Genomic DNA, 27051 nt, shown 5'->3' on the forward strand with positions numbered 1-27051 from the left:
CAGCGTGGGGCATCCAGAATGACCACTACTCTGTTGTACCCCATCAGAATGACCACTACTCTGTTGTACCCCATCAGAATGACCACTCCCCCACTGCAGGATTCAACATGACATACCAGTGACCTCTCCCCACTGCCCATTATAAAGGCAGCTTATGCGCTGGCGAGAGTCACAGGTGGTAACTCATGAGTCAAGAGTCACCCATGCCCATACATACAGAGACTGCACAGTTCTCTATGATAAGAGTACTAAATCAAAGATACCCACGGTCAGTAGAACAGTGCGTTGTGTTCCGTGAGTGATCATGAGCAAACGCGCCAAATCCACATACAAAAGCTATGCGTGGTAATGTGTGAATGCATTCATGATGACTGACAACAGTATTTAATTGAGTTGTGAATGAGTGCACTTTAGCATCGTTTTATGCTACAGAACACTGGCTCGCTCTATTCCAGGCCCTGGAGACAATCACAGCGATGTAAATCTGCTGCATCGATCCAGTGACGGTCATTTCCATGCTATTGTAAAAGCTGCTGACTCGGTGCAAAGTTCATCAATTAGCATTAACAGAATAATAGAGGGACAGTGGGGCCAAACTGGATATTATTGTATGTGGCATAATGCCTGGGAGACAAATGCGCACAGCTTTGTCATAGCACAATCACGTGCCGCAGTGTGAATTGGTCCTTGCAGTGCCAATATACTCTAGTGATTAGCCTGCGGACTGGGCTGGCCAACTCCTGCCACACTGCGTAATTGACCTGTGTTTCCTTAGGCAATCTTCTGAATCCATCAAATCTCTCACAGAGGCTCCCGCCAGCCTGATGACATCACAGTGGAGATGATTTGTATACACAGGCACGTTTCCGACCCCCTAGCAGGGAGCAGCTCATCTGGACACAGGATGACTCAATGCTGCCTGTCTGCATTCTCGCTGCTCATGCCTTCACTGCCTTTCCCAGGAGGACTCCGTAACCATGGTTATCCATGTTTCCTTTTGGTCTGGTTTGATCTGCCTCAGTCAGTGACATGCCTCCTCCTCCTCTCTCCCTACCTCCTTCCTTTTCTCTTCACGGGTGGTTGTCAGGGGAAAGTTGTTGCTTCATGGCCATCGCTTTGAATCCTAAAAACATGTCCTCATCCTCCAAGGCACTTGGCTTGTTGTTGTGTGCAATTGGACTTGAATCTCAATACATAAGGATAATGGCCTTATGGCCCTTCTACAAAATCAGCAAGCTCTCTACTTGTTTTTTTAAAAATTATATCCGTTACGGGAACAATTGCCATCAAACATGTGGAATTTATATGGGTATATCAGTGCATGCAAGTGTAATTGAAATCGGTGCTTTGAGCACATTTTAAAATGTTTAATAGATTGTGTGAAATAGCATTGAATTAGCAAGCTGCCCTTGGTTAAGAACATCTGGTCAAGAAAGACATTGTCTTTCAATTAACACTTGACAAAACAGAGCATCAAAAGTTCCCTCAGAGCCCAGGAGTTGCCTCAGACCAGTGGGAACAAGGTGGTGGCAGCATGTGCCTCTCAGCATCAGCAGTAACAGCGTTTGTCGCTACCACATGATGTCAAGTAATGAATTACTGCAGGACGGTGTGATAATTCAGCAGAGATGAATTATACATCCCCTAAAAATAGCCACGGCTCCTGACTGCCACTCGTGGCCCTGCAGCAACAACCTGGCACATCGGCACTAATAGTCCTCTGGAGACCAAAGCACAAGGGATTAGACAGCGCTGTCATTTATATACAAGAAAACTAAAAGGTGGGAGAGGAGGAGCTTTATGCTCTGTGTATCAATAGACCGTGCTGTCTCTGACTGACTAGAGGAATTTGATCATTACATTGCTGCAACTCAAGTGTATCCAGACTTACGGTTGTTTTTTTCTCTCAAAACAAAACAATACAGAGTGATGCCCAGAAAAATCTACTTCACAATGGCATTGAGCGACACATTTGGCACGTCTCTCAATGTTTTCATTTAATCTTCGATTGAGGGAAAATAGAAGATCTTAAATTGATTGAACACTTAGGCGACAAAACATTCTATCAAAGACAGATTCATAGCGTAACACTTTGGTTTCAATTGATTTGTTTAAACAAGTTCTAGCTCAAAACGTTATGAAAATGAAAGTCTCATAATCTTCTCTCATTCCTGTGACATTTATTTACCACCAATGTTTCGACTCAATAGCCTTCCTCAGGGTGTGACCCATGTAAATAAGGCCAAAGTGATATCGATTTGTGTAGAGTTTGTCTAGCAGGGTCAGAATGGCAATCCATGTCTTTCTGATACATCCACACAACATGTAAGTCAAAGTGCAGGATTGTCCAACACTCTCGTATAGACACTCAGGCCAGGAGCTGTGATAAAGCGTCCAGTCAGAGCAACACAGTATTTTTCATCCACGATCAAGGTGCCTTTTTCTATTCTCTCTGTTTCTCTCTTAGCCGGCCCTCTCTGACAGCAGTCAACAAGGAGCCGAACATTCCACAGCCTTTTATAGTCACCTAGGCGATCTCTCTCTCTCACACACACTTGAAAGAGTGTCACAGTGGAGTGCAAAACACGATCAAGGTGCTGTAGAAGAACTATACTTACGTCTGCAAACTTGTGGTTTCTGAAATGGGACTTATTGCACTTCAACAGCTGCACAGCCAAATTGCAATCCTGCCGGTAGCGCTCCTGTCAGGGAGAAAAATAGACGGCGGTGAAAGGGTGAGGGAGTAAAAACAGAAAGAATGACGTGTTTAAGGGAGGTATCATCAACAAGGCCATTCTCAGACAGCACTCACACTCACTTTATTTTGCAAAAAACTGGTACACCCGTACGAAATCAAAATGGGAACCAGTCATATACTGCAACATCTAAAACTGCAACATGTAAGAAGGGCACTCTCCCTTCAGAGCTACTTCAGAACATGACAATATAATTAACGTGTATTTGATATGTCCAAGGAGATAAGGCAGTTTAGCTAGTGGAAGAGTTGCATTTATTTACCATCATGATGGGTTATCAATTATCATGACCTGATATTCAGACCTCCATGCATGTTGGAGACTTTCTTAGGGTTAGGGTTAGCATGTCTGCACATCTCTAAGGCAAGCTAAGGTCCCAAAACAGCAATTTTGAGACCACACGGGTACATGCTAGTGCTAATGATTATCTTTATACACACGCAAAGCCTGAATGCACTTCAAATCAGTGAAGACAATCTTGTATTAATTCTCTCAATCAATCATTCACTGAGCCAAGCACAGTTCATGTGTCAGTCTTACCACACAACAAAGTTCAATAACCCCCAATATACAGTCAACTAGTTTAAAGACACAGTGATTACCACCCACATTTAGCTCTTCCAGCTTGTCAATGGTGTTCTTAGCATCCAGGAGCTTATTGGTGAGCTCCACTATCTCCTGGTCCATGGTCTTCTTATCCCTCTCCACTTTACGGAGCTGTAGAAGTGGAAGACACAATGTCAGAGAGCTCCGTGCATCACCCGGGGTGGGATTACCATAGCCAGTCTAGTGGTACAGTGGCTCACACACTGGGAGTCTAACGCCTGTCCACGGGGAGTAACACTGATTCCAGCTAACGCCTGTCCCCTCCTTTATCCTCTTTGCCTAGCTGACACAGGGACATACAGAGGCTGCCGCTGCTGCGGCGGCAGCAGCTGTCCGCTCAGCTCAGCGGGGTGGTTAGAGGGAAAGAAGAACAGAGCAGGTGCAGGAAATGCCCTATATCAACGGATCAATAACGCATTATGAGTTGACAAACTGTAAGCTCAAAGGACTCTAGATCTCAGCCTGTTGAGTCCTGTCTTAATGACGTTTCTCCCTCTCTTTCATTCCCTCAGGCCAACTCTTTGGAACAAAAAGAAGTCCTTGAGAGGGACAGTCAACTGCTTCAGTTAACATCCAGCTCAGGGACTTCTGGAATATACATAATATGATGCACAGTGTCAGCGTGGGCCAAAACAACACACAACAGTTGATAAAGTACTATCCTTCAGCACTTGCATGATCTGAGTATCAGGATTCAATAAACAGGTTTTCTGAAATTACAAGAGGTAATGTTAGTGATTCATCCAGAAGTACGACAGGACATGTTCCTGGTTTTAAGTGGCTACTGTGAATATTCTTTCAATAACTATGCAATTTAGCTCACAAATTGAAGTTGGTTCAGAAGGGATTTCCCACTATACGTGCAATGTCTGTCAAGTTTAAACTTAATGACGAAAAACCATCCTATTTAAAATTGGAAAAACAAACAGCACAATCGGCACGTTCTCTTGGAGCAAATAATCCCCAAACCCCTGAGCTGGAGAAATTCCAAAGCAATTAAGAGCGCAAGGCTGATCCAGATGCTGTGGTTCTTGTGTAAGTGTGTGTGTGTGTGTGTGTGTGTGTGTGTGTGTGTGTGTGTGTGTAGGCATAGATGAGTGTATTAAGGTTAAGGTTGAACAAAGGTAATGTTAAGATTGTAAATAATTCCACGCAAATGTAAAATCAGAACTGTAAATTAACATCAATGACAGTGTTCTATAGTATTCTATAATTTGATATACATTATGTACATATGAATATGAACTGTTATTAAATGTCATAGAAATCATCTTTATAATAACCATCCTGCTTTAAAAGTGGTGGGACAAAGTTTAGAGTAATGCTGAAAATCAAAAATATTGTGTGAAATAAATCTTACAAATAATATGATTATATTAAAATCTAACAATATTTATTACATTTGATCTAACAACAAAGGGTGGCCTCTACAAGGGAAAGAAGGAAAGTGAAACATTGCCATACAGGGAATGACGGAGGGATCACAGAGTTAGGAAAGAAATAGGAGTTTCAGTTGCAAGCAGAAGATGGCCAAACTTATATGGTAAAACCTTTACCATGAGCTTGCAATTCCCCAAATCACAAAGGAGTTTGGAAGAGTCTAGTGAAATGTTCTTACCACAAAAGTGTTAGCATATACAGAGGATTTTTTCTACAGCAGGCATCTAAAAACCTTTATTGATAACAAGCTGTATGTAAAGAGGGACAACAATGGTGTCTTTAACTGAATGATATTCCGGTGTTTTATATGGTATTTAACACTGTGGAATAGTGAAAAGTATGCTGACCTTCCCGAAATATTAGAGCAGTTTGAAAAGTGCGCCTTGAATTCAAGCTTGTTTTCCATGGGTGTGGTATTGGCCCCCCTCATAGCGTCAGCAGAGGATCTGATGTTAACACACCATGACAACCAAGTACACCGCAATCAAGTAAAGGAATAGTATTGTAGCAAACAGTGGGGTAGATCAGCTTGCCCTGACCGGGTACCAAACTCACAACCGTCCATTTACAAACAGCCAAGACTAGATGAAACTGGACTTTTAAAAAGTTGTGGTAAAATGCAGCAAGACTGTTCAGAATACAACAGTAAGAAAATGATGTCGTTGGAAGTTATGTTGTTGATTGAGCCAGCAGTGTTGTATTTTGCAAGCTAGAAAAACATATATCAGAAAAGAACGCTTTCATATTAATGAAAGAATGACTCATGAGACGAACTGTCAATCAAAAATGCACCACCACGCCCACACCAGCAGAGCATTTCGATTGCAGGCGGAGGCAAGGGGATAATAATGATTACAAATAATAAGCGACGACTTTTCTTACCAGAAAATACACACAGTGACTTTTTAGATACCCAGGGATGTTTGGAAATACAATTAGAACGAGAACATGGCCACTTTAAGGAAAAGAGGTCAGAGTCAGATGGTGTTTGAGTGGACAGCATTCATAAATCAACACATTACCAACTTGTTTCATTTTGAAAATATAGATGAGACCCTATTAAAATGAAATCAACATCACTTGGGTAGTGACTGACTCAATTTGACTGTCTATAGAGGAATCTGCCTGTGTGTGTGGGTTCAAACCTGAGACTCCTGTGCGCCAGACTCCACAAAGCCCCATACCTCTGCCCATCCCTCACCTTTCCCCCCGTCTCTGTCCCACACATATCCTACACCCTACTGGTTATTACGCTCATGTTGTTTTTTTTAATGGTGAAATGAGACTGAATAACTTGAAATAATAATATATACTAAGTTATATTGTACTTCAGTTGTAAAACAAGATTTGTATGTATTATCAAAGGTGTAATTGTTCATCCGTAATCCTAACAGAGGGGTTATATTTGTGGAAATTAGATTACAAAGCAGTGTTTAGGTTTACAGTGCTGATTTTACAATTTGCGCTTCACATGGAATTATTTATGATCTTAACGTCATCTTAACACGTTCGTTCAACCTTTTGGCAGCTATTTTAACGCCATACTCCAGAGAGGCTCGTAAGAGAGACCTGTGCAGCACCTGTACAGAGACTGTCAGGTGAGACTGATTGATGTTCTCTCTGTCTGTTTGTCTAGAAATACAATATCAACATCATTATTGCTGTGCGCAATATCTTATTTTCAGAGTGTCCATTTACTGGATGTTCACTGAGGCGAGTAGTGAGCAGCTGTCCAGTTGTGTAAGTGGCTATAATGGAGCATTATAGTTATTACACCATGAAAAACAAATCTCTGTGGAGGCTAGCAGTCGGACAACATAGAGAAAGGGAGGACAGACAGAGAGAGAGAGAGAGAGAGAGAGCGAGAGAGAGAGAGAGAGAGAGACAGAGAGAGAGAGAGAGAGAGAGAGGGAGAGAGAGGTAGAATGAGAGAGAGAGAGAGAGAGAGGGAGAGAGAGGTAGAATGAGACAGAGAAAGAGAGAGAGACAGAGAGGGAGAGAGAGAGAGGACAAGAGATCCAGACTGTTCCTCCTGCTCCATTGCTTGCCGTGTCAATAATGAACCAATTATCTTTATGGTTACTGCTCAACTGGAGAAGGTGAGGAGGAGAAATAAAATGCTGAGAATAAAACAGCCAGCTCTTCATTGTGATGCAGAGCCACGGCTCAACTGGGCAAAGCCACAGCCATAAAACACCTTACTGATCTCCACAGCAACTGTGCTGCTGTGCATAACAAGTTTATGGGTAACTCAAAAGAGGGGGCAGAGGAAGAGAGAGGAAGAGTGAGTGGGGGAAACTCAAACAAGACACCTAAAGTTTGAATCACTGGAACACCTAGAAGAAGGCATACCCATACAATCCCCCTCCCCCATGCACAGGGCCATAGCAGAGCTACCACAGAATGATCTATGACAGCTAGACATCTAGAGCAGTTAGCTAGGACAGGACAGGACAGGACAGGACAGGACAGGACAGGACAGGACAGGACAGGACAGGACAGGACAGGACAGGACAGAGAGACTTCCTATTTCAAAGACAGCAAAGCAGAGAAGTAATGAAAATGACAACAGTAATAAATGCGGGGAGGGGTTGAGGAAGATAGAGGGAGAGAGAAAGAATGAGAACGCAACTGCATAGACCCAAGTTTGACTGATAGCAGCCTGATGATGATGAGACAGCCCCGTCACGAAGCAGCATGGAGAGAGAGGGGGAGAGAGTGAGAGGAACAGACAGAGAGAGAGAGAGAGAGAGAGAGAGACGAAGGTGAGAACAGCAAAAACAACAGCAACAACAATGCAGAACATTTGGTCTCTTCTTCATTGGACACCTTACTTGGCTAATCTCTGTCTGATATGATGCAAGCTAACTAGCTATTCTAACGAGTATGTCAGATCATGTGGAGAGGGGAATTTCCTCCTCAGCTGTTAAGTAGTGGTCTGTATTTTCAACTACAGCATTTAACAATATCAACATACACTTCTACATATCGAGATAATTGGGTGCAATAAATTCAATACATTTCAAAGCCGCAATCCATAATTAGACAAAAACAATAAAGACAGAAACATCAGCCCCGCCACATAAAGCTGAGGGATGAGGTGGGAGAAATGTTACCACTCTCAAATTCATAGACAGAACTCTGGATGGACTGACAGTCTGTGACATCAACATGTGAGTTTTAAAGATATTTTGAAGCTATACAAATGGGCTTATATTATACATTTATATATCCAAAAATGGCTTCATGAATTACTGATTGTGGCTTTAACACCAAAGCAATGGAATTCCCATGGCCCAAGGGTTTGAGAATTGGATGTGTTTGAAAAGGTGAGTGGGCGTGAGCATGTTTGGGGAAAGAGTAATCTCCTGGCCAGAGAAAAGAGATTACCCCATCACCGGGCCGCACATCAGGGACAGCGACACAAATACACACAAATACAAATACACACACACACACACACACAAATACAAATACACACACCACCTGTTCCACCTGAGATCCACAAAGCTCTTAGCGGGAGGCATCAACCATCTCCCCACCCCCCATCCCCATGTGAACATTCCATTATATGTGGCTTAGGCTAAAGCTTTTCTCACCCACAAACTGACATGAAATGGAATGTTCCGACTCAGATGGCAAAATGTTTATTGATAATTCCACACTAAACTTCTGTGTGTGGTTTCCAGTCTGGGATGGCAGTGGGTTGTGGTGGGATGTGTGTTTCCAATAGAGGCAACTTGTAGTTGAGCTCAGATCACATGCCACCCTGAGAGTTGGCGGCGTAAACCCACTCTCTCTGCCTTTTTCCTAGAACTGAACGGATTGACTTTGATTTTGTCATGCAGCACGGGGGACAGAGGATCATACCAAAGCCACCAACAGGGATCACAGGAAAACTATCTTGACATCAGTCAATTTCTATTTTTCATGGGAAATCAATACTGTTCTAGGGGGCACGTTTGCTTTGGGTGAATGTGATTGAGTGGAGGAGAGGTGTATACACACACACACACACACACACACACACACACACACGTGAGAGCAGTAGACATACTATACAGCGGACATAGATGCTGTCTGTGCACATTGGAATGGCTTGCTGCCATGGTAAACAGCAGAGCTATGAACCTCCCTCTCCCCCAGGGTTACCAGGGACACGGGTGATGAAACGATTTGGCCTTTGAATAGAGACTGTTCCCTTGGAACTAATCCCTTACAGTACTCTGCACCACAAAAAGCCTACCCGAGATCCTGCTGGATAATTGTCTGACAGGTGTGGGATAATGGCATAATGAGAGTGGTGAGGAGAGGAGCGATGCTCTTTAGAAGAAAGGAAAAAAAAACATCTGCATGAGAGATACATCTGACAATAAATAGCTCCACTAACCTGTAATACTGAGACACACATTGACCATCACATGAACACATTGTCTAGGTAAGATCAGAGGACATCCACAAATGTAAAAGGTGAGAGTTGAAAGGTTACCAGGGCGTGAAGCTTCTCCTCCAGGTCCTGGTTGGCCCTTTGAGAGGCAGTGTAGCTGTTCTGCAGTCTGAGGAGGACAGAAACAAAAACAGATGGGTTTCAGTTAACATATCAGCCAATCCACATACAAAGATTAGATATCCACAGATGCTAGGCAGTTTACAGAGAGTGAAATGTCCCCACTGTTATAGAACATAGCACTGTGGTAATAAGAGAACACAGAACCCTCTCAACCACTTTATCTTGCTTCTCTCTTCATTGCAATCATAGTTCAGATTATGCTGTTGTCTTCTCATGTGCATCTTGGCTCGGGCTGGTTGTCATATGAATAAATAAACTGGCCATATACTCAGAGTTACTACCGCAATAAGGCACCATATAATGGGCACATTCGGAGGTTAAAACTATGCATGCTGTTCATTTGGCAGTCATCTCTGTAGATTGCTTTTTTTTTTATTTCACGCTTACTTTTTTTCTTCTTTTAGAAGCGTGGTATGAATCCTCTCAGAGCACTTAATGAAGCCATCAGGACATAGCTGGCACCGTTTCTCAACAGGTTAGGCATTCAGCACAAATTACAAGAGATGCGAGGATTGAGGGGAAAAAGGGGTGGTTGAATTAAACCCATTTCAATAGGGCCAATAGCAATTATTTTTCCACTCTATCCACTGCCTCCTAAATTGGCTTGATACATTCTTTCTCTCTGAATGAAAAGCTGTGGATTTTATGTGAATGCAATTATGCGGGAAAGATTCAAAAGGCTAAACCAGCACCATACTGATTTTGCCCACACATCACTGTGCAGGATAATATTAAGTGCATACTGTTCTAGAGAAAAGGCCTCCAACTCCTGATTGTGCTCAATTATTGTCGCCATCATCATCATCATCATCATCATCAGCACCAGTGACTCTCACAAAATGTAATCAAATGTCAAAATCATCAACCAGTTTTTTGCACCTGACGAAAATCATTGTTGCTCAGGGTGCAAACCTTCCTTGCCCCTTTCACACCTGTCGTTTGAATCCGGTCTGTATGCACATTGTGGCCACATTCTTGCCAAATCGCATTTTTTCAGACAGGTATTGATGCGCCAAAGTCGCATTTTCATCAGACTGTTATCCGATCGGAATGTCCTACTCCGCAGGTGGACGAGCACGCATTGTATTCCGATCTCTGTTCAGTTTGGACGCATTCAGGCCTCCGAAAGCGCAGACTGGCAGGTTCTGGCAGGTTCCCTCTGCTGTAAACGCATGAGGAACGTCAGCAGGCGCCATGTATGGGTACAAGTGCAGGTGGACTCATAATGAGTCGGGTGGCCGGTTAAATATTAGGGAAAATGATGCATCCGTAAGTATATCCATTGTGAAATACAATTAAATATCCTAGGCTACATCATAACCAAATGTTGAGCGTGCAGCTGTGACAGTTAATGATTTCAAATGTTTTATTCTCTTTATAGATATAGAAAGCAGTGTGACCAGAGATGTCGCCATTAATACGAGTCTCGTGTGAGAAAAAGGTTTTGGCATTGATTAATAAATGCATCAGACTAGAGCATGGCCTTGCGATGGCAGACCTGCCCTGGTCAGAGTGTGTGTGTGTGTGTGTGTGTGTGAGAGAGAGAGAGAGTGTGAGTGTTCATCTGTCCATGCAAATGCCAACATGTTACAATAACCCTAGCCTCTGGCAAACTGGCCAATTGATCAATCCATCGATAGAGCAATATTATTGCATACAGAACACGCACTGGTGTAACCTTGTCCTGATAACCCTATGACTCTTAATAGCTCTCTCGGTGTCCAGTGTGTATGAACATGTGATTTACACTCCAAACATCCGGCTTTAACAAAATCAAGCTAACTTCTCTTATTGCTCTCTCAGCACATCCTCATTCCTGAGTCATCAGAAAGGCTTCACCACCACTCATCCCAGTTCATTTCCCTCGCTTTGTCACAATCCAAAATTAGTAACACATTTGAGCACAAATCTCACTGATTGATCAGAGTAGAGATTCATCTGACTAGCGCTGATAGAATGCTAAATGTACAGAGCCCTTCAAGTCACTTGATGATTCCCACCAAAAAGTCAGATTGAAGAGTTTGGCAGATGCATACAAATTAAATCAAGTCCTAAGAGAGCAAGTCAAAATGTGAGGGTTGTTCTTGGGTTGGGGTAAATGTTTATAATTAAATCGTAATCATAATTACTACAATTGGCTTTTTCATTCCCAAAGCCTTTTCCCACGCAGCCGCCATCTGTACCCCAAAAGCATTTGTGTAACTGCGCTGGATGATAAACAGATACAACACACATTCATTATGATGCTAATCCAATTGAAGCATTATCTTCGCTGAGGTTGCATTGAAATGTGTGATCTAGGACAGGAAATACAGATGGCCCACCACAGACAGTGTAGGCCTGTAGCCTCATTCTTAGATTCATGATGGAAAAACTCTGGGGATAATTCAATGTGACTGCCGGCACCGAGTGAAGACCAGTAAGAGATGCCGCTTGATTGGAGATAAACCACCATGATTGCTTTTGAATTCCACACACACAGGGGATTTCAAACAACCTGCCATAAGGGTTTCCTTCGAATCAGACTTAACTACTTTTTACGTTCCTAGAGCTAGATCCCCAGAGCCCCAAAACATTATTTCTTTATGCATATGGGCAGCTAAAGGCAGTTTTTTTTCCCTACACATTCATGTTGACAGCAAAAAAATAAAATAAAATAAATGACATATTTACATAAAAACAATACGAAATGCCTTGAACATAATACAAATGGACGCAACAAATTAAAGATTAAAATGATGGCTGGTGTTTTGAGAAAAAAATATCACTAGACTGCAGATACAGGAAAATGGGTTGCCAAGTTCTCTTTAACTCACTAACAGCCACTCACCACCTGGAGTGCCAAGTGTTTTATGTGGTATTTACCTAGCAACAACACTTTGATTGGCTACAAAATAAAGCATCATCATAAATTATGCATTTTTGGTGCATAAAGTCAACCCACTCTAGAATGTTGCTCATTTAGGCGACTTTATTCACCCATGGCACTTGGCAAACGAGTTAAAGCTATAGCTGCGTGTCCTCTTTCTCTCTGGAGCGGTTTGAGTGTAACTGCTTCTGTGCCCTCAGTGTGGTGTGGAAACTCATTGATCATTACCATGTCACTTCATAATTGCATTAGCTTTACAATCTCATTAAAGAGAGTCTCTAAGAGTTTCTCGTCTCATTAAAAGATGGATTATGCACACCCTGGACCACTACACGCTTGTCATTTTGTTGGCACTTTTTTTAAACCTGCAATTAGGCATACACATTAAAAGCGGTAAAAGACTGACTCTTCTGCTAACAAGTTTTGAAGTGTACTGTAAATTTTGAAAAAAAATACATCTTTATCTAAGAAGCTACAGGGTGTACACAGCTGGGAGTAGCTCTGCCTTTTACTTGAATGTGGACTCGGCGATATGATATAACCACAGGAAGTGGATGACTTCAGAGATGTTTCAGATTCACCCAAGCAAGATGTTACACTCGTAGCCATTCTGTAGGGGCACGCAAACACAACAAGACAACATGACAAATCGCATGACAAAAAGCTTGGTGAGTGAATTGTATTACATTTTGTTCAAGTTCTCTCTTCTGTAAGTCTCCCTGCTATTTCGTGGCTTCATATCGCTGAGTCTACCTTTAGGAATAAACTTGATTGACACAAGTAGATGGATCTAAGGAGAGGCCATTGATTTCTCAAGTAAGAGCCCTTAGGTGGGTTGCCGGTGTATCACCAGGGAATATAAAAAAAAAAAAAGAAAAAAAAAAAGAATAATAAATGGCTGTAAAATCCTTGTGTTTACGGGGTTCTGAGAAACCAGACAGCTCTATGACAAGACCTCTAATAAACGCCATAGTTGTGTGCCCTTCATATTGAATGGGAAAAACAAACAACAAAATAAACAGTTGACTAGGTACAGTTCTGTTGATGTCGCACGGCCATTAGTCAGCACTTAGTCTCTTTGAATCAACTCAGAAAGGGACTTGAGGGCAAGCACCGCAGAGGACGGTGTTGTCTAGCTCGGGCTGACAGGGAGTGTGACGGGGACACTGAAGACACCGAGGGAAGAATCCTCTGAAAAACAACTCAATGAACTGTAGATAAACAGCATTCACTTCCTGGCATACAATAATGTTCATGTGGCAGAAACTTAACCAACATTTTGGGGCCTCACTATACATTAGGTTGCCCTATATCTGTGTAGCAAATACTCCATGAATAAAACTGCTGTTAAACAGAACATTAGTAATTGCATAGTAATGGATGAAATATGGATTGTTTTCTTGTATATTAACACAAACCACTCATCTCCATATACAGTACCATGTAATTACAACATTACTATGTAATAACATCAACACAATGTTGGTACTAGTCACTACAGCATTGCTACTACACAAGTACAGGAGGAACTTCATTCCAATTATACTTCACCTAGTCTCCCACAGCCATACCTCTAAATCCTGTTGTTCTCACGCCTCTTTCGGAGGTCTGTAGAATTTTCGATTAGCCAATCTGGCTTGGATTGAACTGGATGGAGCGATGGGAGAATGTTCTCATAATTTCATTGGATGTTACATTCCAAAAACCCACATGCCTGTAGAATGGTTGCTTGTTGTTATATGCATCGTCTTTTACGACCGGGTAGGACTATTTTGCAGAGAGTTGTTGCCTATGCTAACTTGCAACATTGAAGAAAATGGAAGAAAACCTGAGCGAAAAAAACTGAATTCTGTTTTTTTGAGCTGTGCCCAAGCAAGGTATTTTATTGGTTTAATGTGTCGCAAGGCATCACTCATTGCAAACGGTTTTCCCCCCTTTGTAGCTACTTCCTGCAAAGGATTTCCCCAGGCTTTCCGAACTAGGAAAGCCTGGTCTCAACGAGGTTATACTTCACACAACCTCACCCCAAATCCCAACCCTGCTCTGCAATAGACAATTCAACAGGCACCGGAGGTTGACAGAATGAAAGTAACAGCTAGATGCATAATCAGACAGCTAAGCTCTCATTAATTCAACGGCTTGGATCAGATTCATTAAAAATGGATTGCCAGGGAAGGTATTCATTTCATCTTTCTCTGTTGAAAGATTTGCTGGAGAAGAAGTGAGCATGGTGTGTGGTATAAGGGGACAAGAACATCACTAGAGTGTGTGTACCACAGTGAAAGGGAATTAAAAGAGTTGGAACTAGTCGTCACCTGCGGAACTTGTCTCTCATCTTTTCCAGGTCGTCGCGCGTGCGGCCCATCTCCGCCTGCATGTAGTGGCGACTGGTCTCAAACTCTGTCTCCATGGCCTCCATCTTGTGGGTGGTATGGGACAGCCGCCGGCGCAAGTCTTCATTCTGCTGCTGCAGGATCCTGAGCAGGGGAGAGAGGAGGGGTAACAGATGTTGTGGGGTAATAAGACACACCAGTGTGGAATACACAGATGTTACTGCACCAACACAAATAGACAGAGAGCCACAAGCAGAGCTTGCCTCAGCCACAGAACTTCTCATTGATCAGTTAGTAATTACTCAGTTTAAGTGTTAGAATCACAAAACCTACAGTAAAAATCGTGAAGGGTGAAAATGAGATAACAGCACTCAGGTATGAGAAAAAAACTACTAAATATGGGTAGGAGAAAGAAAGAGAGAGTTCATGGTTTGCAGGTGTACGTATGGGTGAGCATGTATAAATAAATCTTGTGTGTACTGTGAGTTTGTGTGTACATGTGAATTTTCATGTGTTTGCGCACAAGGGTACAAGAGACAGAGATAGTGTGTGTGTGTGTGTGTGGCCGCCTGTCCCTTGGGTGGGTGGCTGTGTCATGATTCAGTCGCCCTGGGTCTGTCTGTGGAGTTTAATGGGAGCAGCTGTCAGGATGTTGGGGGGACGGGAGCAGCTGCCATGGGACAGGACACATCTGTTAGCTGCCACAACCCACTGTCCCCAATCCTGTCACTATGCACTGCACCATGCTGCATCCATCCAACCGCCCACTGCTGGCTGCACACACTCATTTAAAACAAACTGTGTTTCATTCTCTCTGAACAATCTGCCTCATATAGACCTGTACCCTGGAGACACACATCAGTACCAGTAGACCACAGGGACTCATGTCACTGACCCATCCAATCAGCAACTCTACAGATAGCTAAAGAATAAATACTAGGAGGAGAGGAGGGAGAGAGAAGAGATAGAAAACATTTTTGCAAAGACAAGCAGTTGGAGGGCTCCTACTGTAACAGCCCATTGGCTGTGGCACTATGAGGCCAAGTTTCCCGGCCAAGTGGGCTCAGATTAGGTCGTGAAGGCCAGGTAAATGATTGGGCAGGGGACACACAAGAGCAACATCCAGGTGCTCCACCCTGTGACAGAGCATGACAGTGTGTGGAATCAAATAAGTCCCAGCGCAACTGTCCCTTCCCTGCTTTCAGCCACAGCAGATCAATGGGACTCCCCCCCCACAACATAACAGCTTGCAGACACTAAATCTTTAATCAACAGAAGGTCTGCCGACACCCCCTAAGGAAGAGGGGAGCCCTCTTCACAAGGTCTACTGCCTCAAAAAAAGAGGAAGAAGAGGGAAGGTAGAATACACACACGTGCCAGACACCAATCAACCACTCAAAAACAGAATCAAGTATACAGTCATGAGAAAAAGTTAGGACACCCCCCAAAATATTAAGTTATTCTCTTAAAAATATGGACATATCAATATGTTATCTTCTTTCTAACAATGTCTATAGATAAAGGGGATGTAATTGAACAAAAAACTATGAAAATGTAACTTTGTAATCATTTATTTAACGAAAAATTAACAATAATGCCAATTCCTACTGAGGAAAAAGTTAGGACACCCTATGCCCTAATAGCTAGTATTGCCCCCCTTGGCTGAAATAACCTCAATTAGACGTTTCTTATAACTGTCTACAGGTCTCTGACATCAATTGGGAGAAAGTTTTTCCCACTCCTCCTTGCAGAATTCTTTCAGCTGTGTGATGTTCGAGGGGTGTCTTGCATGCACAGCCAGTTTCAAATCAATCCACAGCATCTCAATAAGATTAAGATCCGGGCTTTGACTTGACCATTCCAGAACTCTCAATTTATTTTTCTTGAGCCATTCCTTGGTAGATTTACTGGAATGTTTTGGGTCATTGTCATGTTGCATGGTCCACATCTGCTTCAGCTTCAACTTTCGAACAGATGGTCTCACATTTTCCTCAAGCACCCTCTGATACAATACAAAATTCATAGTGGATTCTATGATGGTGAGCTGACCAGGCCCTGCTGCAGAAAAGCAGCCCCAAACCATGACATTTCCACCCCCATGCTTCACAGTTGGTATGAGGTTCTTGTTCTCAAATGCTGTCTTGGTTTTGTGCCAAACATGTCTACTCTTACTGTGCCCAAATAGTTCAACTTTGGATTCATCTGTCCAAAGCACATTGTTCCAGAAGTTCTGGTCTTTCTCTAGGTGTTCTCTGGCAAACTTTAGTCTTGCCCTGATGTTTTTTTTTGACAGCAGGGGTTTCCTCCTTGCACACCTCCCATGTAATGCAAACTTGTTCAGTCTCTTTCTTATGGTGGATGCATGTACTTTGACATCAATTGTGGCAAGAGATACCTGTAGGTCTCGTGATGACATTCTGGGATTGTTGGAGACTTCTTTAAGCATCTTTCGGTCAGCTCTTAGGCTGAACTTGCTTGGGCGGCCTGACCTGGCCATGTTGGTGGTGGTTTTAAATGTTCTCCACTTGTAAATTATTTTCCGGACAGTGGAATGGCCAATTTCGAATAGTTTGGAGATCTTTTTATATCCCTTCCCAGACTCATATGCATCTACAATTTTTCTTCTGAAGGCCTCAGAGAGCTCTTTTGATCTCGCCATGGTGATGCAACTCACTTCAACAATCAAGAGCAAACCAAACTAAATATCTGAGGCTTAAATAGGACAGGCTCCTCCAAAATCCTCTGTAACGATGTTCTAATCATTTGCACCTGATGTGGTGCTCTTTATTATAATTTTAGGCATTTTAAGTGGAACTAAATGTGGGGGTGTCCTAACTTTTTCCTCACAAGAAGATTGCATTTCTATTAATTACATTTTACCAATCATTTTTTAAATAATTTGTTTCAGTTGTATTTGTTTAGTTATATTACCTCAATTTTTCAATATTGTTCAAATGAATATCAAATGTCCATATGTTTGAATATGTTGAAGAAGACAAAGGTTTTCATAGGGTGTCCTAATTTTTTCTCATGACTGTATAAAAGGAACATTAATGATTCATGGTCGGCAGGGGAGCGGAGGCCAATGTTTTATTCTATAAATACACACAGGATCTCTTCCAGGGTACAGGTCTGAGTAATGGGCAGGAAATAGGTACTTACCACAGTCAGTAGGCGCTGGGTACAGTTATGGTTTATTTCTGTGCGTTTTTGTCAATGTGTGTTTGCATGCTTATAATGACATGGAACATGTCAAAAGCTCAGGCCTATTGAAATGTCAAGGAGTGAGAGTAGGAGTGTGTGGATAAGAGACTAGGCTTATGCCTTGGGTAAAGCATAGCTAATAGAACATTATCCACCACATTGCACTGGTTAAATATAAGCAGTGAGGAATTATTTTTTAATGAATTATGATACATGACTGTGAGTAACCCAAATGCAGCAAACAAATACAGTTGAAGAACAGTATCTGTACCTTCAAATCAAAGCTATGATGCTTTAGCACTGCAGTGCAACTGCAAAGTGAGCATGTAAAAGCATAAAAGGGCTCGACAGTTACAGTATCTGGTAGCTGAGTGCAGAAAGGTTTACTTAAGGGCTCTCTTACAAACAGCTCTGACAACCTGGCACATTGATATGCTCTACAGGAGGCAAAAACAGGAGGGGGCAAAGCCACATTGGGGAAAATAAGTGTGATAAGAGAAAATAGTCACTCTCAAACTCTCAAAAAGTAATTTGAAAGACTGGGATTGGAAAATGCATTTTCAATTTACTTGTAAAACACATTCTCAGAGGTTCTGGGGTTTTTACATGAATTCGATTTTGTCCGATTTTAGAGAGGTGAGATAGATACGTAGGTGTGTGTGTGTGTGTGTGTGTGTGTGTGTGTGTGTGTGTGTGTGTGTGATGATGCTGAAAATGTGATGATTAGCAGGGAAAAAATAGGATTCCCAGGACAGTAGAAAACATGTTTAAAAGCCAAACAACACATATTGCATTGCAATATACGAAATAACAAAGACCAATGGCCACCATTTCACATATGACAGAACTACCCAAGGCTGACTACAGTATGTTGTCCCATTGAAACAAAGTCAATACTGAAAGCTTGTCTTTAAAGACATCAAGTGTGACTTTTGTCTTTCATAGGGGCCATGCCATGCCAGTCACATATAGGCACACATTTGGGGGAAATCATGTTGATAGTGTTTGGCTGAGAGGGTAGGCTGTTCAAAGCGCGGTGGGACACTGCAGTTTCAGTGGAGAAAGAAAAACAGAAAAATACTATACCCTAGTTCACACTACAGAGCCGAGCTGAGCTGTACCTGGGCAGGCCTAGTTACACATCCATTTCACATTTACATTTATGGCATTTAATAGACGCCTTTATCCAAAGCTTTTTATCCAAAGCGATTTACAACAAATAAATTTGGCATCCGCCAGAGATGCTGAAACTGTGCTGAAAGGACAATGTGAGAAGAAAATCTGAGCCGGCACGGTATGGTTCAGGTCGGCCCTGTAGTGTGTAAAGCCCCTATGGGTTCTGTGACATTTCTGGCCTTCGCATCCAGAAGAGTAGGAGGAGGAAGAGGGAGAAAGGAGGAAGATCTGTCTGTCAGTCAATATATGGATAATCCTATTCACAGAGAGATACACATGCTACGAGATTTGCTCCTCTGCAGCATACACAGGGGATAACCAGCAAGGACTACAGTAAAACAGTATAACAAATCAAAGCTACTTGCAAGCAATTGGTCTGCCCCCAAATCCCTGCCCGATCACTCCGCTCTTCCACTTCGGCTGGCCGCCTGGCACCGCCGCCCCTACGTGGATGCAGCAGCCGTGCTACTCAGTCACGGCTTTTCACTATCCTGGCACCCCGCTGGTGGAACGAGCTTCCCACTGCTGTCATGACTGCAGAGTCACTACCAATCTTCTGCCATAGATTGAAGACCCATCTCTTCAGGCTACATCTTAACGGTCCCTCCTAAAGACCTCTTCACCCCCACTACCCCCCTGTACAAGTTTCTCTCCTGTTAATAATGGTCTGAGCAATGATTACTTTATCTTATGATGACTGATGGATAGATGATTCACTTAAACAAATGTATTGTTGTAAGTCGCTTTGGATAAAGGTGTCTGCTAAATGCCATAAATGTAAATGTAAATGTAACAAAGCTCTGCTAGCACTGAGGAGCCAAGCTCTGACAATGGAGGCTTGTGCCTTGAAGAATTTCAGGGGCAAGAGTGGGCAGTAGTCATTACAGCAGCACTCAACCTAGGTCCGGTAGTAGTCTCACACTGGCCATCTTTCAGAATCATTCAGCATCCCACACCCCATCCCACACAGGGGCATCTAGGCCAATCAATTAATTTGCCTGTGCCAGAAAGCAGCTTACGCTTCCATTGACCACTGTAGGAAGGGGGCTGGATCCAGCAGCTGCGATTAACTTAACACTGACAGTCCAGGCCAATGGTGCTTACAGGCCGCTCATGGACTTACACCAAGGCAGTGCTAAGCAAACAAAGTTGATATGGAGTGTCTGAGGCTGAGCTTAAAGGAAAAGCTCTCACTTGTTTTAAGATATATCTTCCATGTTGTCGATCCAGATGGCTTTTAGGTGCGTAGGTCTGTCGTTGTTATTTAGCTACGTCAACCACTCCAAAGCTCCTATAGCACGTTTGTTGTGATTCTGTGAGTTGAGATTGCAAAAGTCTAATTAGGATCATTGGGATTCCATGAGAATCTCGCAAAGTAATTCAATGTGGACATGAAAGTCATGTGTGAAGCCACAACTTCTGGGTGAGATTCAAACAAAGTAGAAAATAAGATTAATTTTCTGAAAAATGAAATTACTCTGTAATGATTATCCTGTAATATGCCCAATCACAGCCTCAGAAGATCTACATAGCCACTGCACCAGTTACTTTAGAATGTCTACTAGGCCATTTTGTGCTTTTTTGAGTAGGAAGCGACTTGCCCGGTTTTCCTCCACTCTATCGGCGAGCTGAGCAAGCAGGCTGCTGGACTTTGTAAGATACGCACTTAAAAAAACATACAGGTCCATCAACATATCTAAAAAACTAAAGTGTCCAAATAGAGAACCATCCCTTTAAACTTAAAAACAAGCACCATCACACACTTGAGCTATTTAGTAGTAATTAGCAGAGTATTGGGATTCCTGTGGGAGAGGAAATAGAGCAGAGGAGGACAGGAAGCACTGACTGCGGTCTAGGCTTCAGCCGTAATTATAAATAGTGATCTGTAACAACCCTGTGTTACCGGTGCCTCCTCCCAGAAAGTTCAGAACTTTGACTCATTATTAGCTAGCTGTGTGACACCAGCAGGTGCAGGCATTTCACAGCCTGGAGCAGCTAGGACTCCCTGGGGGGTCCGCCACAGAGACGCCACTGATCACACAGGGTCGCCCTCAGCACAGTCACTGGTGGGAGGAGAGCAGAGGGGGAATAGGCCTGGATTGGTGCCAATAAAAGGAATGACAGATGCTTGCGCTAACAGCAACAAGCTCCTCATCCGCTCTCACTCGCCCCGCCCCTTTGCAGCAGCCATCCTACCATGCCACACAGCATGAGCCTAGTCATCATTCCCAATTTGTTTTTAGTTTCAATTGATAATTGTGTTTCCTTAAGGAAAAAAAAACATCAGTAGACACAGGATGACAATGAAAAATGAAAGGTATAATTACCCAAGTTACAAAGCTAACTTTATATTTTGGCTGTTATGCTATGTCTGCTTTTTCTTGGCTTCCATGGTAGCATGGATCATGCATGGAACAAGGATCCTTCAAGATCCTTAAAAACATAATGAATGATCTTACAAGATCTTTAAGGATCCTATAAGATCCAAGATAGAAAGATCTTGAAGGATCTTACAACAGTGTAATGGATCTTGTAAAGATTGTTGAATATCTTGTTAGTGAAATAATGTAAAATGTAATTAGTATCAAGTACATATGATAGCATCTATAGCAGCAGTTACCAAACTGAGGTAACTGCTGGTGGGGGCTAACCAAATCAAACTAACTAATTTGTGGTAGCGTATTTTTTATTGTAAGCACTCCGTGACAAAATGTGATTACTTTATTACAAAATGTAAAAATGTGATTACTTGATTCACCATGCCTTGTCCCCTACACCCCAGTCCTAGAGGTTCTCTCTGTCTGTGTCTAGGGCCTGGCTCCCTCTCTCCAGGAAGCGTCTAGACATAAGCAACTGGGGCTCCTGGGCAGGGTTGGCTGTGGCAATGGCTAAATGCCAACCTTGCTGCCTCCTATAAGCACTACCCACTACCAATGGGTTCTCACCACCCAGGAGTCCAGCTTCCCACACAGTGAACATAGAGCTACATTCACACTGTGGGTGTCTCAACAGAGATTTATACTGTGGGTGTCTCAAAAGAGAGGAAGGCAGATTAACATCGAAAACCAGCAGAACACACAAGCTATGCTGACGTATAACATTGTTTTAGGGTATCAAAAAACCTTGTCAAATGTGGGGGTTTTTCATTCCGTGGCTGAAGCATCTCAAATCAAATTCAAAAGGTATGCCAATACAGATTATTGTATAATTCATAAAAGATCCACTCACTTGATCCTATCTGCATCTGATAAGGAGTCCTGGAATAAAGAAAAACAGCATGTAAATTTAGGAAAAGTGGATATATAGGCAACAAAAACAATATTGTTTATTGGTCATCATTACTGGCTATTATTTCCTTTAAAAGATTACGCATTGTCAGGTCAACATGTGGATGACAACATTCTCACACTGCATTTGATAAGAAAACAACTTATATTCGGACTCATCTATAGTGTCGGACTCATCATGAGCAGCCAGGGGAGAATTTTACATGATGCGTCTCTGCACAGGTCAATAAGCACACGCCTCATAGAGCTATTAAATCGATTTGACAGCTCCTGTCATACTGCCAAATATAAAGCCATAATTTTTCAGAGAAAGGGTGTCTACACATACAGTGTACAGTACTGAAGAGGTAGTTAGTTCAGCTCTGCATTTAAAGGTATCATACTGTGTCTGTAGGCTAACTGCAATGTAAAACAAGAAAGCAGACCAAATGATATGGCTAGGTTGTACTTTTGTGCTTATTCAAGCCACCTGGGGAGAGGTTTTACCTTCAGTTCCGAATGAAGAACGATCTGTCATTTCTAATTTCAATATAGTGAGAGTTGTAGCTAAGCAACCAGCCTGTTCAATCAGTTCTCAATACAAGTGACAGACATTTGAAAAAAAACATCCCATTACTTCTCTGGAAGACAGAAAATAATGGCTGGAGGTGTGGTAAAAAGTAACTGCTCCTGCTCACATACCTTGATCTGTGATAAAATAGAAAAAGAGCTGGGTTGTTGTGATACTGTTGTCACTTTTTCCACCTCAGAATGAGGAGTCTGGGGCCCATATTTGGTAGGCGTGGGTTTATCCATAGTGTCCTTGTGCTGTGCCCTGATCTCCTGCTGTGAAGGCTGGTGCTGTTGTTGGTGGTGATGATGAACTCCCCGCCGGCTCCTGTCCTCCCATTCTGACTCACTACTGTGGCGGGAGTCTCCTCCTCCCCCCGGACGGGAGTACACTGGCCACTCGGCCTTGGGCCTAGCCCCCAGTGGCCCTCGGTGGGGGTCCAACCTGTGCCTCTCTGACTCCTGGTCCGAGCTGTCCCTCCTCAGGAGGATGTTTGAGGTCTTGAGACGGCCCTCTCTCTCCTTCCTGAGGGGCCTGTCTGCTGCTGTGGCCCAGTCGTCCCAGGGCCGGCTCCGCTCAGGCTTCCTCTCCCCTCTCTCCTTTGGTCCAGATGCCTGGGGGGAAGTCTGTAGCCGTGGCTGGGTCTGGTTTCCTTTTACTGGCCTTGCAGCCTCTGGCTGCTTGCCCCCTAGCATCTGCAGACTGGCTGGGGTCATGACTCTGTAGGTGATCTCATCCAGAAAGTGGGAGAACTTGAGTTTTTCCTCCAGCTTCTGGATCTTCCACTTTGGGGTTGCAGAGCTGGGAAAGGTGGGGGATGTCGTTGTGGCTGCCTGGCCACCTGAGGAGGTCTTGCCCTGATCCGGTCTCTCATTCTCCCTGTCCAGAGATAGGCTCTGGGGCTTCCGGCCTCGCCCTCGCCCTCTGCCTCGCCCTCGGGTCTGGCCCAACATCTCAGCGGACTTGGACTTCCTGAGGTTCTCTTTGGTATGTATGCCCAGCTGGTTGGGCTGCTTGAGGATGCTCTTGGGAGGGAGGGCAGGCATCTGGAAGGCTGATTCTCTGGGCACCAGGATCTCTGCCTTCTCCTTGAAGAACAGCGAGCGCTCCAGGCTGCTGGGGCGACCACCCCGTTGGGAGCCCTCGGAGCTGGGGAGGTCCTCATACCCAGACAGAGCCAGCAGGACCTCACTGTGGCTCAGGAAGCGGTTAATCCCCTGCTGCTTTTTGGCTGTACTACCAACGGCCATGGCTCCATGGCTGAAGATGCGCGGTGGGGGCAGGACAGTGAGGTCCAGGCTGGACAGGCTAGAGACGTCCAGCTCACTGTCTGAGCCCAGAGACCAGGAGGACGAGAACACATTGTGGCTGCCTGGGCTGTCTGGACATTTAGGGTAGGGGTCTGTGAACCTTGTCCGCTGAAAAATTGAGGTGTGGTTTGGAAGGTGAATTACCTGGCTGGGGTCGGGCGGAGCTGGTCCTGCAGTGTAGGGAGATGCAGGCGGCGTGCTCCCACTAAGGTCCTCTCGGAACACAGGCAGGCTGTGGCGTGTCTCACGGTGCTGTGGCGGAGCCTTGCGGTAAGGCTTCCTGGCCGGAGCAGCGCTCGTCATTCTTGGCGCTCAGCGTCCTCCGTCGGTGCACTGTCCGTTCCGTTATTCCTGCCAGGAGACAAGCATTAGACACGGTTGGAGCAGCACCAGCAGCAACCCTGAGCCCTACCCTGTGCAAAAAGCCAGCGGTGAAGGTCTGTGTTCAGTTTGTTCGTTTGTTCGCCCCTCCCTATCTCTTTCTCTTTCTCTCTCTCTCTCTCAAAGTGACTGCAACAAATAAAAGTGGTTAGAATCGATAGGCTTTGATGAGAGCAGTGGCAGTGGTCAGCCTGCTGCAGACTGCCAGAGCAACAAAAAAAAAAAAGTGGATGGAGGGGTTTGGGATGCCGCTTCAAATAAACATCAAGCATGTCAATTTATGTGCAGTGATGTGGAGGACTCTCAGAGAATACACCTCATGCATGCCAGGACAGCATGTGAGAGGGAGGCGCACGCGTGCATGGGTTAGGGTTAGTGAGTAAATGAGTGAGAGAGACAGAGAGGAAAATCTAAGCATGCCCTGAAGCTAGTGATTGATTACAAGCAGAAGTGTGTTTCCAATAGAGGAACTCTTAAACCACAGTCCACTGACTGGCAGCATTGATTCTAGTGGGCTATGTTTAGAATGTGAAAAGTGGCAAATTATGAGGGAACAAAACCACACCCACTCCCAAAATCTCAAGCTAAACAATGGAACAAATCTTATTTATCAACACAAAAGTATGAGCTTGAAAAAAAGGCCTACTACACAGGCCTGCCGGCACACCGGCATTTGTCTACTATATGTAAATGACTGAAAAGCTTAAAGCTGAACAGGAGGGTGGCCAGTCACAACGTGCACTCTGATTGATGACTTGGCTGATGCTGAGTCATTCCCTAGGCCTGTGGATTCAATGAGTGGAGAAACTTCAGACAGCCATCCTACCTGCCATCATAGATAAGGAAACTAGACTCTATGATCCTCTGTACCACATTCTGCCTCAAGTAAAACATCTAGCTTCATCCGTTGTTTATTCTCCAGTCTGAAGCACTGCGAGACCAGCAAGCCATAGACATACTCTCTTTTCTTGTTTATCTTACACATGATTTAATAGATTAGATATAACAAGGTTGGTTGGAGCTTTGCCCTTTTTATCCCTAAAGGAAAGCATTCTGAGATAAATGGGAAGGATAAGGCAGAGTTATAGTGGAATTACAGACTCTTGCAAAGCCCTCACCAGAGTTCTACCTCTGGTTTGGCTCATGGACTCCCTCCATTCGGAAGAGTGCACATGACTGGATCAAGGCCTAAGGGGGCCAATGGCTGACAGTCATTGATCGCTCCATCTCTTCCCAGGTCACAGCTGCCCCCATCCCTGTCCCATGTCCTCTCCAGTGTCCCATTCCCACACAGAGAGCATGTTCATCATGTTTCTATTTTTACAGCTTGTGTGATCCCCCTCTGACTGGTGTGTCACAGCGGAATTGCCAAGAAAGATCAATGACACCAGCGGGGCAGGGGGGCTGTGGTCCAAACTAGTGAGTGTGACGTGAAAGGGCCCCATCCGTCCCCATTCAAATGTCTGCAAATATTCAACCCTATCATATGTGGTGTGAAACTTAAAACAATAAGGATATAAAATACTTGTCAATTCAATTTGGCCAACTTTTTGGTTTAAATCAGTCCTCTCCTATAACACTTTGTATAGATAAAATTTGGAAAATATGGTCATCCTGAAAATAACTTCCTTACATCTTCTTTATTCAAAGTATTTTCGAACACGAAATGTAACATTTGTCTTATGATTTGCCAACTACAGTGCCCTCCATAAGTATTGGAAAGAGGTAGCTTTATACTCCCAACAGTTTGGATTTTAAATCAAACAATTACTATGGGGTAAAAGTAGAGATTCTCAGATTGATTTCACCATTTAGAAAGTACAACATTTTTTAAACATACTCCCCCTATTTCAGGGCTCCAAAGGTATTGTAAAAAATCATATAATGTCCATATAAAGCACTAATGTTTAGTATTTTGGGCGACAATCCTGCATGCAATAGCCTCAAGTCTGCAACCCATTGACCACACCAGATGCTGGGTATCTTCTCTGGTGACGCTCTGCCAGACCTGTACTACAGCCATCTTCAGTTGTTGTTTGTTTTGTTTTTTTCCTTAAATTCCCTCTTCAGCAAATTAAATGCACGTTCAATTGGATTTAAATCTGGAGATTGACTTGGCCACTCTAGAACGGCCATACACGGCCAGGCCACACTTTACACTTGCCATCATCACTTGTTAATCTTCGTCTCATCTGTCCACAACACCTTTTTCCAGAACTCTGCATGCTCTTTTAGGTAGTTTTTACCAAACTGTAATGTGGCCATCCGGTTTCTGTTGCTAACTAGTGGTTTACACCTTGGGAGTGTAGCCTCTGTATTTCTGTGGATGGTAGTCTCTGACACATTCACGCTTACCTACTGGTGAGTGTTCCTGATCTGTGGGACAGTCGTTTCGGGGGTTTTCTTAATTATGATGAGCATTCTTCGGTCATCCACTGTAGAAGTCTTCCTTGGTTTACCAGGCCGTTTGAGATTGTTGAGCTCACCAGTGTTTTTCTTCTTTTGGGTAATGTTCCAAACTGTTGTTGTTCGGCTTGCCAACAACAACAGTTTGGAACATTACCCAAAA

The 27051-nt window shown here is 43.6% G+C and overlaps 1 protein-coding gene across 1 annotated transcript in view; it reads right to left on the bottom strand.

Moving 5' to 3' along the window:
* tjap1 (tight junction associated protein 1 (peripheral)) overlaps positions 1-27051 on the bottom strand; it is a gene marked incomplete at its 3' end in the record, with an annotated part of 33837 nt that overhangs the window by 2516 nt on the left and 4270 nt on the right. The window contains exons 2-7 of the mRNA XM_083694422.1: positions 24246-24452; positions 22183-22211; positions 14557-14718; positions 9292-9358; positions 3366-3473; positions 2619-2702 (exon numbers count right to left, since the gene is read on the bottom strand). Coding sequence (XP_083550548.1) covers positions 2619-2702; positions 3366-3473; positions 9292-9358; positions 14557-14718; positions 22183-22211; positions 24246-24404 — 609 coding nt within the window. The 5' untranslated portion in view covers positions 24405-24452. The remainder of the gene's footprint in view (positions 1-2618; positions 2703-3365; positions 3474-9291; positions 9359-14556; positions 14719-22182; positions 22212-24245; positions 24453-27051) is intronic.

This window comes from Argentina silus, assembly GCF_951799395.1.
Source record: "Argentina silus genome assembly, chromosome: X".
Classification (NCBI taxonomy): Eukaryota; Metazoa; Chordata; class Actinopteri; order Argentiniformes; family Argentinidae; genus Argentina; species Argentina silus.